Genomic DNA, 15,850 nt, shown 5'->3' on the forward strand with positions numbered 1-15,850 from the left:
ACTAGGGCTTATTAAGTACCTACCACTCTCTCTAATTTCTGCTTCATCACCTACTTTCCTGGTAGTTCTTGGTCAGGACTCTCCGAACGCTCTTCCTTTCCTCGCTGCCATGGCAGCCCTCACTCTTGTCTGAATTTTCTTCCTTTTCTGGATTTTCTTCTCAGTAGCTCCACAAAGACAGAAAGGAACCCAGGGAAGGGTGACCAGGCAGGGTAAACAGAGTCATAGGATTCTTGAGGCAGCTGTGCACCAACCGAAGGTTTTATGTAACGAGGACACTGACCGGTCCCCTTCCTGGCCCAGGGCCCCCCACGATCACAGTGGTTCCCTTCCTGTAGGAGTCTTCCAGGGAAGCAGCTTTGACCAACCGGGTTCTCTGCTCATTCCAATTTGTTCTCACAGCTGCAGTACTGATTCCACTAAAACACGGACACTCACCTGCTGGGTACTCCTGAGGCCTCAGCACCTTGCTCCACTTCTTCAGAAGTTTCTTGTTTTGCATTAAACAATTCATCTTTACTTACAACTTCTTTAGCTAAAAATAAGAATTTAAATGTTGTCATCTGCTGCATGAGTCCCCAGCCCCCCAATTCAATATCTAGAGGAGGGAATAGGATATGCAAATTAAAATAATCATCAAGTACCCCAGGAGTGCCCTCACCACCAGCGCTACGAAGGGTGGCACAGTATGGGAAGGTGATAAACATCAGTTAGCTGCGGAGAGGGCCTAACAAGGCAAAACCTATTTAGGGAAAAAAACCTATTTAGGGAAAATTATACACGGACAATAGTATTCTCAGAGTGAAGAGAACTTCCTCTGATATAAAGAAGGGCTCAAGCAGAGGAGTTTGTGGGACTTCCAGACAAAAAGAGCTGTCTGAAGACCACAATTATGTGGAACCCTTTATCGGGAAGAAAATAGGAAGCAAAGTGGGAGTCGCTTTATCGGGAAGAAAATAGGAAGCAAAGTGGGAGTCGTGAGGGATGAGCAAAGAAGATAACAAGAATCAAGCCTACAGGAGGGGAAGGGGAGCCGATAGTCTGGAGGGAAGGTGAGCTCACCAGCCCCAGGTCAGAGCTAATGATGGGAAAGAGGAGCAGCCAGGAGCTGTCCTTACGTATCAGGCTGAAGTCTGTAACCTTCTGAGCTGAGTTCCTGTAGAGGCTCCTGTGAGCCAGACTCGGAGGTGGCCACTCTGGGAAAAAGGCAAGGGACAGCCTCTTGGGGTCTTGCGTGTGGTAAGGGCGGGGGTCCAGTTGTGAAGCGCGTGGCATTCCACACCGTGGACCAGTGGTACCAACCCCTTGGCAGGGTCACACGCTCTCTGAAGGCAGAGACGAGGACCATCGTTGCCTCTCTCGTGCTCTCTGGTGGTCGGCAGAGTGTTCTCTGGCTGGTAGATCCCTTGTTCCAATTTCTGCCTTCAAAGTATAAGGACACCAGTCACCAGAGCTGGGGCCACCCAGATCCAGTACAACCTCATATCACTTGCTTACATCTGGAGAGCCTTTCAAAAACAGACCACGTTCGTAGGTACCTACAGTTAAGGATTCAGTAGATCTTTCAAGGGGACATAGTTCAAACCAAACAGTCAATTATATTGATTTAAAAACAAGTAAGTTTTACTTTCTATATATTTCATAAAAATAAAATATTAAGAATAGAAGGTTCTCGGCTGGACAGGACTAAGAACCAACTTAAAGCCACAGACCAGAACCAAGGGAGGAGAGGACAGTTTTGAGAAAACTGATGTAGCAACTAGGAAAATGAACGACTGAGAGATTAAGGAAAAACAAAAAGTGTCATTTGTGGTAATAGGAAGTTTTGCCCTGGACAGAATTTCTGTCACCATTCTAACTGTTAGGTCTGGACAGAACACTAAGAATATAAAGGAGTGCGAGGAGGAACCCTGGCTTGGGCTGCAGAGAGAAAGCAGAGATCTCCCAAAAGATAAAACATCAGGCACTGAGCCTCCAACGAGTGGAGGCACCGTCTGAAACCAAGCGTCTCACTGCCCTTTCTGCCTCTCATGCTTCAGATGTGGGTGTGTCTCCTACACACGGTATAGAACGAGGCATCAGCCAGTCATGGACACGAGCTCCCTGCACGAGGCATGTGTGGTCTGCTCTTGTCACAGGAGGGAGGGAGGGAGGCAGAGGGCTGGTGAGCCTGAGAAGCTCCCACGCGTGAGTACTGTGAGCCCTGAAGAAAGAGGGCTGCTACCACGTTCCCATGAGCTGGGCCCCTGCTCACAGGGGACCTGGCTGAGTCCTTGCCTCAGGCTGGACCCTGGGCAGCAGCCTGTGGGGGAAAAGACAGGACAGCCTTGACGAGTGCCCTTTGTGTGTGGGGGGTGGGTCCAGCCTGCACAGCTGATGTGGATTAAACATCCACCACAGCTGTCTCTGCTCAGGATCCTACAATTCTAAAACTCAGGGTCTCTCACCCACACAACTGGGTGTTTATGAACCCTTCAAGTGCTCTGCAGTGATGTGCTTCCACATATCAGATGGGAGGAGGGGAGAAAGAAGCTAGTGCTCAAGGAGAAATAAAGCAGAGAACAGAGATAGAAGGCCAGGGAGAAACAGGAAAGTAGAAAAGAGGAAGAGTGGGGGTACAGGGGGCTCCACGGGAAATACAGACCTGACACACACACATTAGACATGAGGTAAAAAGTGCAGGGAATCTGCCACCGAGGGAGCTACTGATCCCAGAAGGACCAACAATAACTGGGACCCCTGGGTGGCTCAGTCGGTTATGTGTCCAACTCTTGGTTTTGGCGCAGGACGTAGTACCCAGCCCCGGGCCAGGCTCTGTGCTGGCGTGGAACCTGCTTGAAATTATCCCTCTGCCACCTCTCTTACTCTCTCAAAAGTAAAAGATCAACAATAGTAAGAATGACTGCACGATGCCTGGCACTGTCCTGGTACTTAGATTATGTCCAACTCTCAAAACAATCCCAGACTCCAGATTATCATCTCCATTTGTCCTCGACAGATTCAGGGGGATCGGAGTGAGGTGCGGAAGTACACAGAAGTGACTTCAGGAAGGTGGCAGACGAGAAGGACCGTAAGTGGAACTGGTCCCATGGATACAACTAGATAACATCTACTTCAGTGTAGATAACCCAGAAAATGACGCAAAGACTGGCAGAAGAGGCTCTCCGTAACTAAAGGTAGAGAAGAGGCCACATATGAGGGTAGGAAGGGTGGAGATGCAGTCGGGAAGCAAACTGACCCCTGAGAACAGTCTGTGGGAGGGAGGGACGCGGTGGGCACCGAGAGGGGAGAGAAACAGGCCTCCACATCAGGGAGCCCCCAGGGGGAAGAACTTTGAAAACAAGAGGGGCCGAATTTCCCAAGTTCATGCAATCAGCAGTGCTCAACACATGGAACATTAAAAATTAGCTGCCTAGCTCTGGGAGAGGAGGGAGGGCAAAAGAAAACAGAGTCCCCACCCCAAAGAGATCGCAGAAGCAGCAATCAGAAAAATGCCTGCAGTGCATGAGAGGGGGCTGTGTTTACCCTTCTGAGTGTGTGCTCAAGGGGCACATACTCCCAGGGATGGTGGGGGGAGGGGGCCTGGGAAGCTCCATTTCCATCTCCCGGGCCCCAGCCTAGATATAAGAAGATGTGCAGGAACCAGTGTAGTGCGGTATCACACCTAGTATGATGACAGCAAGCCCAACCCCACCTTCCATAGCCGCACCCCCACCTGCAGAGCACCTGCGCGACCTTGGCACCCCGTATCTCGCCTACAGAGTCAGACTCTCCTATCCAGCCTTCTGGCAGGAGCTTTCTAAAGGGGCCCCGCCCCCCCCTTTAGCCAACCTACCCAAAAGTTGCTAACCCCAGCACCCTGACCTTGTGTTCTCCTGCAGCAACCCCCCCCAATCCGCCATTGGCCAGAGCCATCCAAAGCACTGCCACAGACCTGGCCGTGTGCAGGCAGCCCAAACAGGAGCCGGCATCACTCCAAAGTGACTCCTGCCCCAAGGAGAGGGGAAGGTAACAGAAACAAAAATGAACTTAAAAACAAAACAAAACACCTCTAAGTATATACCCATTGATAAACTTTGACTATAAAAGGAATAAATGCTCCAATCAGAACACAGTGATGGAATGGATTAAAAAAAGCAAGACCCATCTATCTACATGCTGCCTACAAGAGACTCACTTCAGACCTAAAGTCACCTGGAGAGTGTAAGTGAAAAGATGTAACAGCAAATAGAGATAAAAAGAAAAGTGGGTAGGAACACTTATACAGACAAAATATACTTGAAAACAAAGATTAACAAGAGACAAAGGATATTCCACAAGAAGAGGATAATCCTAACAAGAAGATCTATCAATTATAAAGCTTTATGCACCCAACATGGGCACCCAAATATACAGAATAGTTGACAACAAACATACAGAAACTAAACAACAGTCCTACAATAACAAGGAACTTTAACACCCCACTTACATCAATGAACAGATCATCCAAACAATCAACAAGGAAACAGCGGCTTTGAAAGACACACTGGACCAGATGGACTTAACAGATACACCTTCTTTCCCAGTGTACGTGGCACATTCTACAGAATGGAGTACACATCAGATAAGTCTCACAAATTAAAGACATAAGTCATACTATGCATCCTTTCCAACAACAGTGCCAAGAAACTAGAAATAAACCACAAAAAAAAATATGGAAGGAACACAACTACATGGAGACTAAATAACATGCAACTACAAAATAAACAGCTCAACCAAGAAATCAAAGAAGAAATTTAAGAATACATAGAGGAAAATGAAAATTTAAAAACAACAATGCAAAATCTTTGGGGTGTACCATAAGCAGTTAAACTTATTGCTAGAGAAAACTTTCTAGCAATACAGGTCTAAATCAAGACGCAAAACAAAAACAAAACCCGAAACCAGAAGGAAGGAAATCATAAAGATTAGAGCAGAAGTAAACAACGTAGAAACTGAAAAACATCAATGAAATGAGGAGCTTGATCTCTGATAAAGTCAATACAATTGATAAACCTTTAGTGAGACTGACAGAGAGGAGAGGACTCAAAATCAGAAATGAAAGAGGAAAAAGAACCACAGAAGGATTATAACTATAAAAGAATTACGAAAATTCAATACCAACAAATTTGACAGTACAGAAGAAATGTATAACTTCCTAGAAACATATAACCTCCCAAAACTGAATCAGGAAGAAATGGAAAATTTGGATAGATGGGCGCTTGGTTGGGTCAGTTGGAGGGGCATGCAACTCTTGACCTCAGGGTTGTGAGTTCAAGCCCCACATGGGGTGTAGACAGGAAGGAAGGGAAGAAATCTGAACAGATTACCAGCAATGAAATCGAATCAGTTAATCAAAAATGTCCCAACACACAAAAGTCAAGGATCAAATGGCTTCATAGGTGAGTTCTACCAAACATTTACATAAGAGTTAACACCTATTCTTCTCAAACAGTTCCAAAAAATAGAAAAGGAAGTAAAGCTTCCAAATTCATTCTATGAGGCCAGCATTACCCTGATACCAAAACCAGATGAAGACACTACCAAAAAAGAAAACTACAGGCCAATATCTCTGATGAACACAGACACAAAAATACTCAACAAAATATTAGCAAACCAAATCCAAGAATACGTTAAAATAATACTGCACCATGATCAAGTGGGATTTATTCCTTGGATGCAAGGGTGGTTTGATATTTGCAAATCAATCAACATGAGATCTCACATCAACAAAAGAAAGGATAAAAACCGTATCATTTCAATAAATGCAGAAAAAATATTTGACAAAGTAAAATAACCATTCATGATACAAACCCTCAACAAAGCAGGTTTAGAGGGAACATCTCAACATAAGACACTATATATGAAAAACCCACAGGTGACATCACAGTAGGGAAAACATGACAGCTTTTCCCCTAAGGTCAGGAACAAGACAAGAATTTCTACTCTCACTCCTTTTATTCAACATAGCACCGGAAGTCCTAGCTATAGCAATCAGAACAGAAAAAAGGCATCCAAATTGGCAAGAAAGAACGAAAACTATATGCAGATGCCATGACACTATACACAGAAAACCCAAAAGACACTGCTAGAAAACTAGGAGAACTGATAAATGAATTCAGTAAGGTTAAAGGATACAAAATCAATATACAGAAATCCACTGCATTTCTAAACACTTAAAGTAGCAGAAAGAAAATTTAAGAAAACAGTCCCATTTACAATTACACCATAAATAATGAAATCCCTAGGAACAAATTCAACCAACAACGTGAACGACCTGTACTCTGTAGCCTGGACTAACGGGGAAAGCAGCTCACCAACTACAGTAGGGCACACGCAACACACAGAAGACACCCCTGAGGTGCCAGGTTCTGGTAAACGGGTCACTGCATGCAGGGCATTACAGGTCCTCTTCATTAGGCCATTGCTTTCAAGAGCAGGAGACACAGCTGACCTTCCTAACAGACAGAAAGAGACAAAATAAGGAGAGGAATATAACCCAAATGCAAGAATAGGACAAAATCACAGACCAAAGAGAAATGAAGATAAGAAAATACACGGGGTGCCTGGGTGGCTCAGTCGGTAAGCGTCTGACTTCGGCTCAGGTCATGATCTCACAGTTCGTGGGTTTGAGCCCTGCGTTAGGCTCTGTGTTGACAATTAACTCAGAGCCTGGAGCCTATTTTAGATTCTGTGTCTCCCTCTCTCTCTGACCCTCCCCCGCTCATGCTGTCTCTCTCTCTCTCAGAAATTTAAAAAAAAAACCAAAACCACACATTAAAAAAAAAAAATACATGAGAGGGGCACATGGGTGACTCAGTTTGACCTCATTCAGGTCATGATCTATGGCTCATGAATTTGAGTCCCACATGGAGTCTCTGCTGTCAGCACAGAGGCCCCTTCAAATCCACTGTCCCCCTCTCTGGCCCTCCCCCGCTTACAGTCTCTGTCTCTCTCGGGATGAATAAACAAACATTAATGAAAGAAACACACACTAAATGGAATGAATTGTAGACTATAGGAATCAGCAACATGGAAGGCAGAGTAATGGAAAGTAATCGAGCTAAGCAAGTAAGAAAAAAAATGATACAAAATGAAATCAGACTTAGCAAAGTCAGTGACGCCACCAAGCAAAGTAACAATCACATTATAGGGATCCTATAAGGAGAAGAGAGAGAGAAGAGGGAAGAAAATTTGACAAAATAATAGCTGCAAATTTCCTAAATGTAGGGAAGGAAACAGAAATCCAGATCAAGGAGGCAAGAGATCCCCGCCAAAATCTCAACCCAAGGAGGTCCACACCAAGACACACAGTAATTATAACAGCAAAAGGTCATAAGGGGAATTTTGAAAGCAGCAAGAGGGTCAGGTGGGAAGATGACACAGGAGAAGGGCCTTACACTCACCTCACTCCACGTGTATAATTTCCTGGGTTGTATACACTGATGTGAATATTACCTGAAGACTGACAAAACAAACTCACAACTAAGGACAGAGAAGAGACCTCGCTGAAGAAGGCAAGAAGGTAAGGATTCGGTTTGGGAGAGAAACAGACCAGACCATGGCCATCTGTGGTGGGGAGGGAGCTGGTGGTAAGAAGGGCAAAAACAGGCTTTTACAACGGGGAGCCCACAAAGGGGAGGGCAAGTTCCCATAACATTTGCCTTTTTTTTTTTTTATGTTTATTTATTTTTGGGAGAGAAAGATGGAGAGTGAGCCGGGGAGGAGCAGAGAGAGGGAGAGACAGAATCTGAAGCAGGTTCCAGGCTCTGACCTGCCAGCACAGAGCCCAACATGGGGCTTGAACCCACAAGGTATGAGATCATGACCTGAGGTAGAGGCTCAACTGACTAAGCCACCCAGGAGCCCCAACATTTGCCTTTGAAAGGGAGAGGGGCTGAGTTTCTTGAGTTCTTACAACCAGTGAGACTTACAGCCTGGAATTTTTTTTTTTTAATTTTTTAAATGTTTTATTTATTTCTGAAAGAGAGAGAGACAGCATGAGCAGGGGAGGGTCAGAGAGAGGGAGACACAGAATCAGAAGCATTACAGCCTGGAATTTTAAAAACTGGAGGCTCAGTTCTGGGAGAGCCCGAAGGTATTAGGAAGAGGAGTCCTGCCCTTAAAGAGACAGCGTGACAAACAGCCCATCCGGGTACAGCGTGGAACCACCATTTTGAAAAACGCCAGGGGCAGAGAGGAGAGTGGTTTGCTCATCTCAGAACACGGCGTGGAGAGGCAGGGATCATGGGACACTCCTCCAGGAACAAAGGGGCTGGCAGGTGTCATTTACCTTCCTCACCCCCAGCATAAACATCAGCCGCCGGGGGGGAGCCAACTCAGCTCCAACACTCCTCACCTGCTTCCTTACAGCAAGCTCCCACCCCCACGCTTCGCAGGGCTACCCTTCCCCGTCCTGCTCACCTTAGTCTCTGCACCCAAGCTCCCTGGACAAACCCTGACAGCACATCTCCTGACTGTACATTTTGTAGGACCTCAGTTCCGGCAGTGGCCAGGGCAGGTCTCCTATCACAAACATGCCTCGCTCCTGCTAGGGACCAAACACTGCCCACAACAGGAAAAAGAAGTTCTGTAGACAACTGGCCTCAAGGAAAATCAGGCCAAGATTGAAGAGCAGAACACACAAAACACACATAGGAAACACTCCCTGAATTGCCAGGCCTAGTTACAGGGGACACTGACTTGCAGGGCGCTATGAAGAGCGGCCTCTTCACAAGACTGTTATTGTCATGAGCAAGAGAAATGGCTAACTGTCCTAACACACAGAAATACACACAGAGAACTGGAAACAGTAAGAGAGAGAAATACGTCTCAAATCAAAGAACAAGGCCAACCTATAGCAAGAGAACCAAATGAAATGGATACAAGCAGTACGCCTAATAGAAAAATCTAAATTAATGATCATACAGATGTTCACTGAACTTGAAAAAAGAGTGGAGGACATCAGTGAGACCTTTAACAGAGAGTTAAAAAAAGAACCAATCAGAGATCAAGAACACAATTCATGAAATTAAAATACACTTGAAGGAATAAACAGCAGGCTAGTTGAAGCACAGGAATGAATTAATGACCTGGGAGACAGAATAATGGAAAGTAACCAAGCTGGGGAAAGGAGAAGAAAGCATATTATGCAAATTAAGAAGCCTTAAGGAACTCAGTGATTCCACTAAGCATAACATTCATATCATAGGGATTTCAGAAGAAGAGATAGAAAGGGAGGGAGAGCCACTTGGGTGGTTCAGTCGGTTGAGCATCCAACTCTTGATTGCAGCTTAGGTCATGATCTCAACGTTTGTAGAGCTGACCCCTGTGTCAGGCTCTGCTGACAGTAGGGAGCCTGCTTGGGATTCTCTGTCTCTGCCCCTCCCTTTCCCCTACTCATGCTATCTCTTAAAATAAACATTCAAAAAAAGAAGGAAGGAGAAAATTTATTTGAAAAATAACAGAGAGGTGTCTTGGTGGCTCAGTTGGTTAAACGTGCAACTCTTGATTTTGACTCAGATCCTGATCTCACAGTCATGGAATACAGCCCCACACTGGGCTCCATGCTGGGCATGGAGCCTCCTTGGGATTCTCTCCCTAACCCTCTGCCGCTCCCCTACTCATTCTTTCAAAAAAAGCTGAAAACTTCTAATTTGGAAAAGGAAACCTATCCAAATCCAGGAGGCACAGAGATCCTCCCAAAAATTCAACCCAAGGAGGTCCACACCAAGACATATCGTAATTAAAATAGAAAAAAGTAGCGACAAAGAAAAAAATCTTAAAAGCAGCAAAAGAAGAGAGTTACATACAAGGGAAACCCCATAAGACTATCAGCAGATTTTTCAGCAGAAACTTAGCAGGCCAGAGGCAATTGCAGGATATTCAAAGGGAAAAATCATCAGCCAAGAAAACCCTACCAGTGAGGCTATCATTGAGAATATAAGGAGGGATACAGAATTTCTCACAAACAAAAACTAAAGGAGTTCATGACCACTAAAAAAAAGCCCTATAAGGGATTTAAAGGGCATTCTTTGAATGGAAAAGAAAAGACGATAAGCGAGAGAATGAAAAGTAAAAAAGAAAACAAGTAAAAATGAGTACATCTGTAAAAATCAGTCAAGAGATTTGTAAAATATAACACCATATACCTAAAACTTGGGGGGTAGGAGGGGAAGAGGAGTAAGGAATGAGTTTACAACTGAGAGACCATCAACTTTAAATACAGACTGCTATGTGCAGATGTTATATACAAACCTAATGGTAACCACAAATCAAAAGCCATTCCAGTTATGCAAAGAATAAAGAGAAACCCAAGTATACAAGAAAGCCATGGCCAACAAACCATGAAAGAGGGCAAGAGGAGAAAGGACCAAGAAAATCTATAGAAGCAACCACAAAAACATAAAAAATTGCAATAAACACATGTCTAACAATAATTACATAGAATGAAAATGGACTAAACAAATTTAATCAAAAAATATAGGGTGACACAGTGGATAAAAAAACAAGACCCATCCATATGCTGCCTACAAGAGACTCATATCAAACCTAAAGACACCTGCAGATTGAAATTGAGGAGATGGAAGAACATTTATCATGAAAATAGATGTCAAAATAAAGCCACAGTAGCAGTATTTATATCAGACAAACTAGATTTTAAAACAAAAACCATAGGGGCGCCTGGGTGGCTCAGTTGGCTAAGCGTTCGACTTTGGCTCAGTTCGTGATCTCACAGTTCATGGGTTTGAGCCCCGTGTCAGCCTCTGTGCTGACAGCTCAGAGCCTGGAGCCTGTCTTCAGATTCTGTGTCTCCTTCTCTCTCTGACCCTCCCCTGGTCATGCTGTCTCTATGTCTCTCTCAAAAATAAATAAAACATTAAAATAAAAAAATAAAAAATAAATAAAGACCATAACAAGAGACAAAGAAGAGCACTATATAATCAGAAAGGGCAAAATCCAACAGGAAGATATAACAATTGTAAACATTTATGCACCCAACTCGGAGCCTCCAAATATATAAAACAGTTAATAACATACATAAAGGAAATAAATGACAGTAATATAATAACAGTGGGGGGCTTTAGCATCCTACTTACATTAATGTACTCATCATCCAAACAGAAAATTATGAAGGAAACAGTGGCTTTGAATGACACCCTGGACTAGATGGATTTAACAGATATATTCAGAACAGTCCATCCTAAAACACCAGAATACACATTCTTTTCAACTGTATACAGAACATTATTCCAGAGTAGAGCACATAGTAGGCCACAAAACAAGCCTAAAAATTTTTAAAAAGACTGAAGTCATACCATGCATCTTTTCTGACCACAATACTATCTATATAACTAGAAATGAGGGCACCTAGGTGGCTCAGTTAGCTAAGCTTCTGACTCCTGATCTCAACTCAGGTCTTGATCTCAAGGTCATGAGTTTGAGTCCTGCACTGGGTTCCACACCGGAAGTGAAGCCTACTTAAAGAAAGAAACTAGAAATCAACCACAAGAAAGAATCTGGAAAGACCAAAAATACATGGAGGTTAAATAACATGCCACTAAACAATGAATGGGTCAACGAGGAAACAAAAGAAGAAACCAAAAAGTACATGGGAATAAACAAAACTGAACATACACCAGTCCACAACCTTGGGGATGCAGCAAAAATGATTCTAAGGGGGAAGTTTATAGCAATACATGCTTAACTCAAGAAGCAAGAAAAATCTCAAATAAACAAACTAAACTTACACCTAAAGGAGCTAGAAAAAGAACAAACAAAACCAAAAACCACCAGAAGAAAGTAAATAAAAGAGAGCAGAAATAAATGATAAACAAACTAACTACAGTAGAACAGACTGATGGGTGGCTCAGCCAGTTAAGCATCCAACTTTGGCTCAGGCTCACAGTTCATGGGCTCAAGCCCTGCATGGGGCTGTGTGCTGACAGCTCAGAGCCTGGCGCCTACTTCAGATTCTGTGTCTCCCTCTCTCTCAGCCCCTCCCCAATTCATACTCTGGCTCTTTCTCTCCCTCTCAAAAATAAACATTAAAAAAAAAAAAAGAAGAGATTAATGAAACCAGGAGATGCTTCTTTGAAAAGATGAAAAAAATGCATAAACCTCTAGCCAGATTCATTAAAAACAAAACAAAAAACAAAAACAGACTCACAATAACAAATGAAAGAGTATAAATAACACTACCACTGAAACACAAACATAAGAGAACATTATGAAAAACTATATGCCAACAAATTAGACAACCCAGAAGACATGGATAAATTCCTAGAAACAAAGAAACTACCAAAACAGAGTCATGAAGAAATAAAAAATCTGAATAGACTAATTACCAGCAAGGAGATTAAATCAGTAATCAAGAAATTCCCAACAAACAAAAGTCCAGGACCACATGGCTTCACAGGCAAATTCTACCAAGCATTTAAAGAAGAGTTAGCACCCATTCTTCTCAAACGATTCTAAAAAGTAGCAGAGGAAGGAAAGCTTCCAAATTCATTCTATGAGGCAGCATTATCCTGATACCAAAACGAGATAAAGACATTACCAAAAAAGAGAACTACAGACCAATATCTCTGATGAACACAAATGCAAAAATCCTCAACAAAATATTAGCAAACCAAAGCCTATACAATACATTAAAAACATCATTCGCCACAATAAAGTGGGATTAATTTTTGGGATGCAAAGTGATTTGAGTCAATATTTACAAATCCATCAACATGATATATAAATAAAAGATAAAAATCATATGATCATTTCTTTTTTTAAAGTTTATTTATTTGAGAAAGACAGAGCATGAGTGGAGGAGGGTGGAGGAGGGGCAGAGAGAGAGAGGGAGAGAGAATCCCAAGCAAGCTCCACACTGACAGCACACCGAGCCCAACGTGGACTCAAACTCATAAAACTGTGAGATCATGATTTGAGCCGAAATCGAGTTGGACGCTTAACCGGCTGAGCCACCCAGGTGCCCTCATACAATCATTTCAATAGAAGTGAAAAAAAGAAAAAAATTTTGACAAAGTACAACACCTATTCACGATACATTCAATAAAGAAGTTTTAGAGGGAACAGACCTCAACATAATAAGGGCAATATATGAAAAATCTACAGCTAATATCAATCTCAATGGGAAGAAACTAAGAACTTTTATCCTAAGGTGAAGAACAAGAGAAGGAGGTCTACTCTCACGACTTTTATTCAGCAAAGTACTGGAAGTCACAGCCACAGCAAGCAGAGAAGAAAAGGAATAAAAGGACATCCAAACTGGTAAGGAAGCAGGGAAACTTTCACTGTTTGCAGATGACATGATACTGTATAGAGAAAACCCAAAAGACTCTACCAAGAAACTACTAGAATTGATCAATTCAGTAGGGTCACAGGATACAAAAATCAATGTACACAAATTCACTGTATTTCTATACAATAATGAAGCAGCAGAAAGAGAAATTAAGAAAATATAATCCCATTTACAATTTCACCAAAACAATTAAATATCTAGGAATAAAAGGAGGTGAAAGACCTGTACTCTGAAAACTGTAAAACACTGAGGAAAGAAATTGAAGACAACACAAATGAAAGACTCATGGATTGGAAGTACAAATATAATTAAAATGTCCATATTATTCAAAGCGATCTACAGATTTAGTGTAATCCCTATCAAAAAAAAGCATTTTACAGAACTAGAACAATCCTAAAAAATTGTATGGAACCATAAAAGATCCCCAAATAGCTGACACAAATCTTGAAAAAAGGAACACAAAGCTGAAGGTATCACAAATCCAAATTTCAAGTTATATCACAAAGCAGTAGCAATTGGGGAGCCTGGGTGGTTCACTTGGTTGATTGTCTGACTCCTGATTTAGGCTTAGGTCACGATCTCACAGTTGGTGGGATTGAGCCATGCGTCAGGCTCCATAATGATAGCATGCAGCCTGCTTGGGATTCTCTCTCCCCCTCTCTATGCCTGTTCACCACCTGTACTCCCTCTCTTCCAAAATAAATAAATTTGAAAAAAAAAAAAAGCAAAAGTAATCAAAACAGTATGATACCGGCACAAAAACAGACATATAGATCAATGGAATAGAGTAGAAGGCCCAGAAATAAACCCATGATTATATGGTCAGTTAATCTTTGACAAAGGAAGCAGGAATATACATTGGGAAAAAGTCTCCTCAACACATGGTGCTGGGAAAACCAGACAAGTCCATGTGCACCACTTTCTTACACCAGACACAAAAATAAACCCCAAATAAATTAAGAACCTAAATGTGAGACCTGAAACCATAAAATCCTAGATGAAAGCATAGGCAGTAATTTCTCTGACACTGGCTGTAGCAAAATGTTTCTACATAGGTCTCCTGAGGCAAGGAAAACAAAAGCCAAAAAAAACCTATTTGGACTATGTTGAGATAAAACTTCTGCACAGCAAAAACTAAAAGACAACCTATTGAATGGGAGAGGATACTTGTGAATGGCATATCTAATAAAGGATCAATATCCAAAATATATAAAGAACTTCCAGAACTCAACACCAACAAATAATCCAATTAAAAAATGGATAGAAAACACAGACATTTCTCCAAAGAAGATATACACATGGCCAACAGACACAAGAAAAGATGCTTAACATCACTTATCAGGGAAATGCAAATCAAATCAACAGTGAGATATTACCTTACACCTGTGAGAATAGCTAAACTCAAAGACACAAGAAACAACTAGTCTTGGCAAAAATGTGGACAAAATCTTCCCATACTGTTGGTGCAGAATGCAAACTGGCATAGGCACTGTGGAAAACAGTATGGCGGTTCCTCAAAAAATTAAAAATAGAACTACCCTATGATTCAGTAATCACACTAATGAGTATTTACCCAAAGAATATGAAAACACTCATTCAAAAGGATATATGCACCCGCTATGTTTATAGCATTATCTACAATAGCCAAACTATGGAAACAGCCCAAGTGTCCACTGATCAATGACTGGATAAAGAAAATGTGGTATGCATGTATATATGTACACACACACATACACACACACAGGAATACTAGTCATAAAAAGGATAAAATCTTGCCATTTGCAATGACATGGCAATGTTCATTCGCGAAGCGAAATAAGTCAAGGAAAGACAAATACCATACGATTTCACTCATGTGCAATTTAAGACACAAAACAAACAAAGGGCAAAAAAAGAAAAACCAAAAAAGACTCTTAACTACATAGAACAAGGGGTACCTGGGTGGCTCAGTCGGTTAAGTGTCCAACTCTTGATATCAGCTCAGGTTATGATCTCAGGGTTTGTGGGATCAAGCCCTGCATAGGGCTCCATGTTGACAGGATGGAGTCTGTTTGGGATTCTCGGTCCTCTGCTCCCACTTGCTTGAGCTCTCACTTGCTCTGTCTCTCTCTCTCTCTCTCAAAATAAAACATTAAAGAAAAAAAAACTACATAGAACAGATGTTTACCAGAGGGCAAGTGGGTGGCAGAATGGGTGAAATCAGCGACTGAGATTAAGAGCAACACTTGCCACCATGAGCACTGACACACAAAATTGTTGAATCACTGTATTATATACCTCAAACTAATGTAAGACTGTATGTTAACTACACTGGAATTAAAAGAGAAGAAAGAACGAGGTTACAGCTGCAGCTGTGTGACTGTGGGCCTGTCAGTCTTGCTAAGCCTCCAATTCCCTATCTGTGCAATGGGGAGAACACAGTCCACTCTACAGGGTTCGTGAAGATGAAATGAGAGAATGAACACAAAAGCCTTCTGTAAACTGCACCCCCCCTCCCCCAGGCCTGCCTTTCTAATTTTT

The 15,850-nt window shown here is 42.4% G+C and overlaps 1 protein-coding gene across 2 annotated transcripts in view; it reads right to left on the minus strand.

Moving 5' to 3' along the window:
• Nucleotides 1-15,850, minus strand: part of PGBD1 (piggyBac transposable element derived 1) — a 29,685-nt gene that overhangs the window by 4,658 nt on the left and 9,177 nt on the right. For both annotated transcript variants that reach the window (XM_077752388.1, XM_077752389.1), the window contains exon 4: nt 439-535. In XM_077752388.1, the coding sequence (XP_077608514.1) occupies nt 439-535 (97 nt within the window). The remainder of the gene's footprint in view (nt 1-438; nt 536-15,850) is intronic.

The sequence above is a fragment of the Crocuta crocuta genome, unplaced genomic scaffold (assembly GCF_008692635.1).
Source record: "Crocuta crocuta isolate KB4526 unplaced genomic scaffold, BGI_CrCroc_1.0 scaffold336, whole genome shotgun sequence".
Lineage (NCBI taxonomy): Eukaryota > Metazoa > Chordata > Mammalia > Carnivora > Hyaenidae > Crocuta > Crocuta crocuta.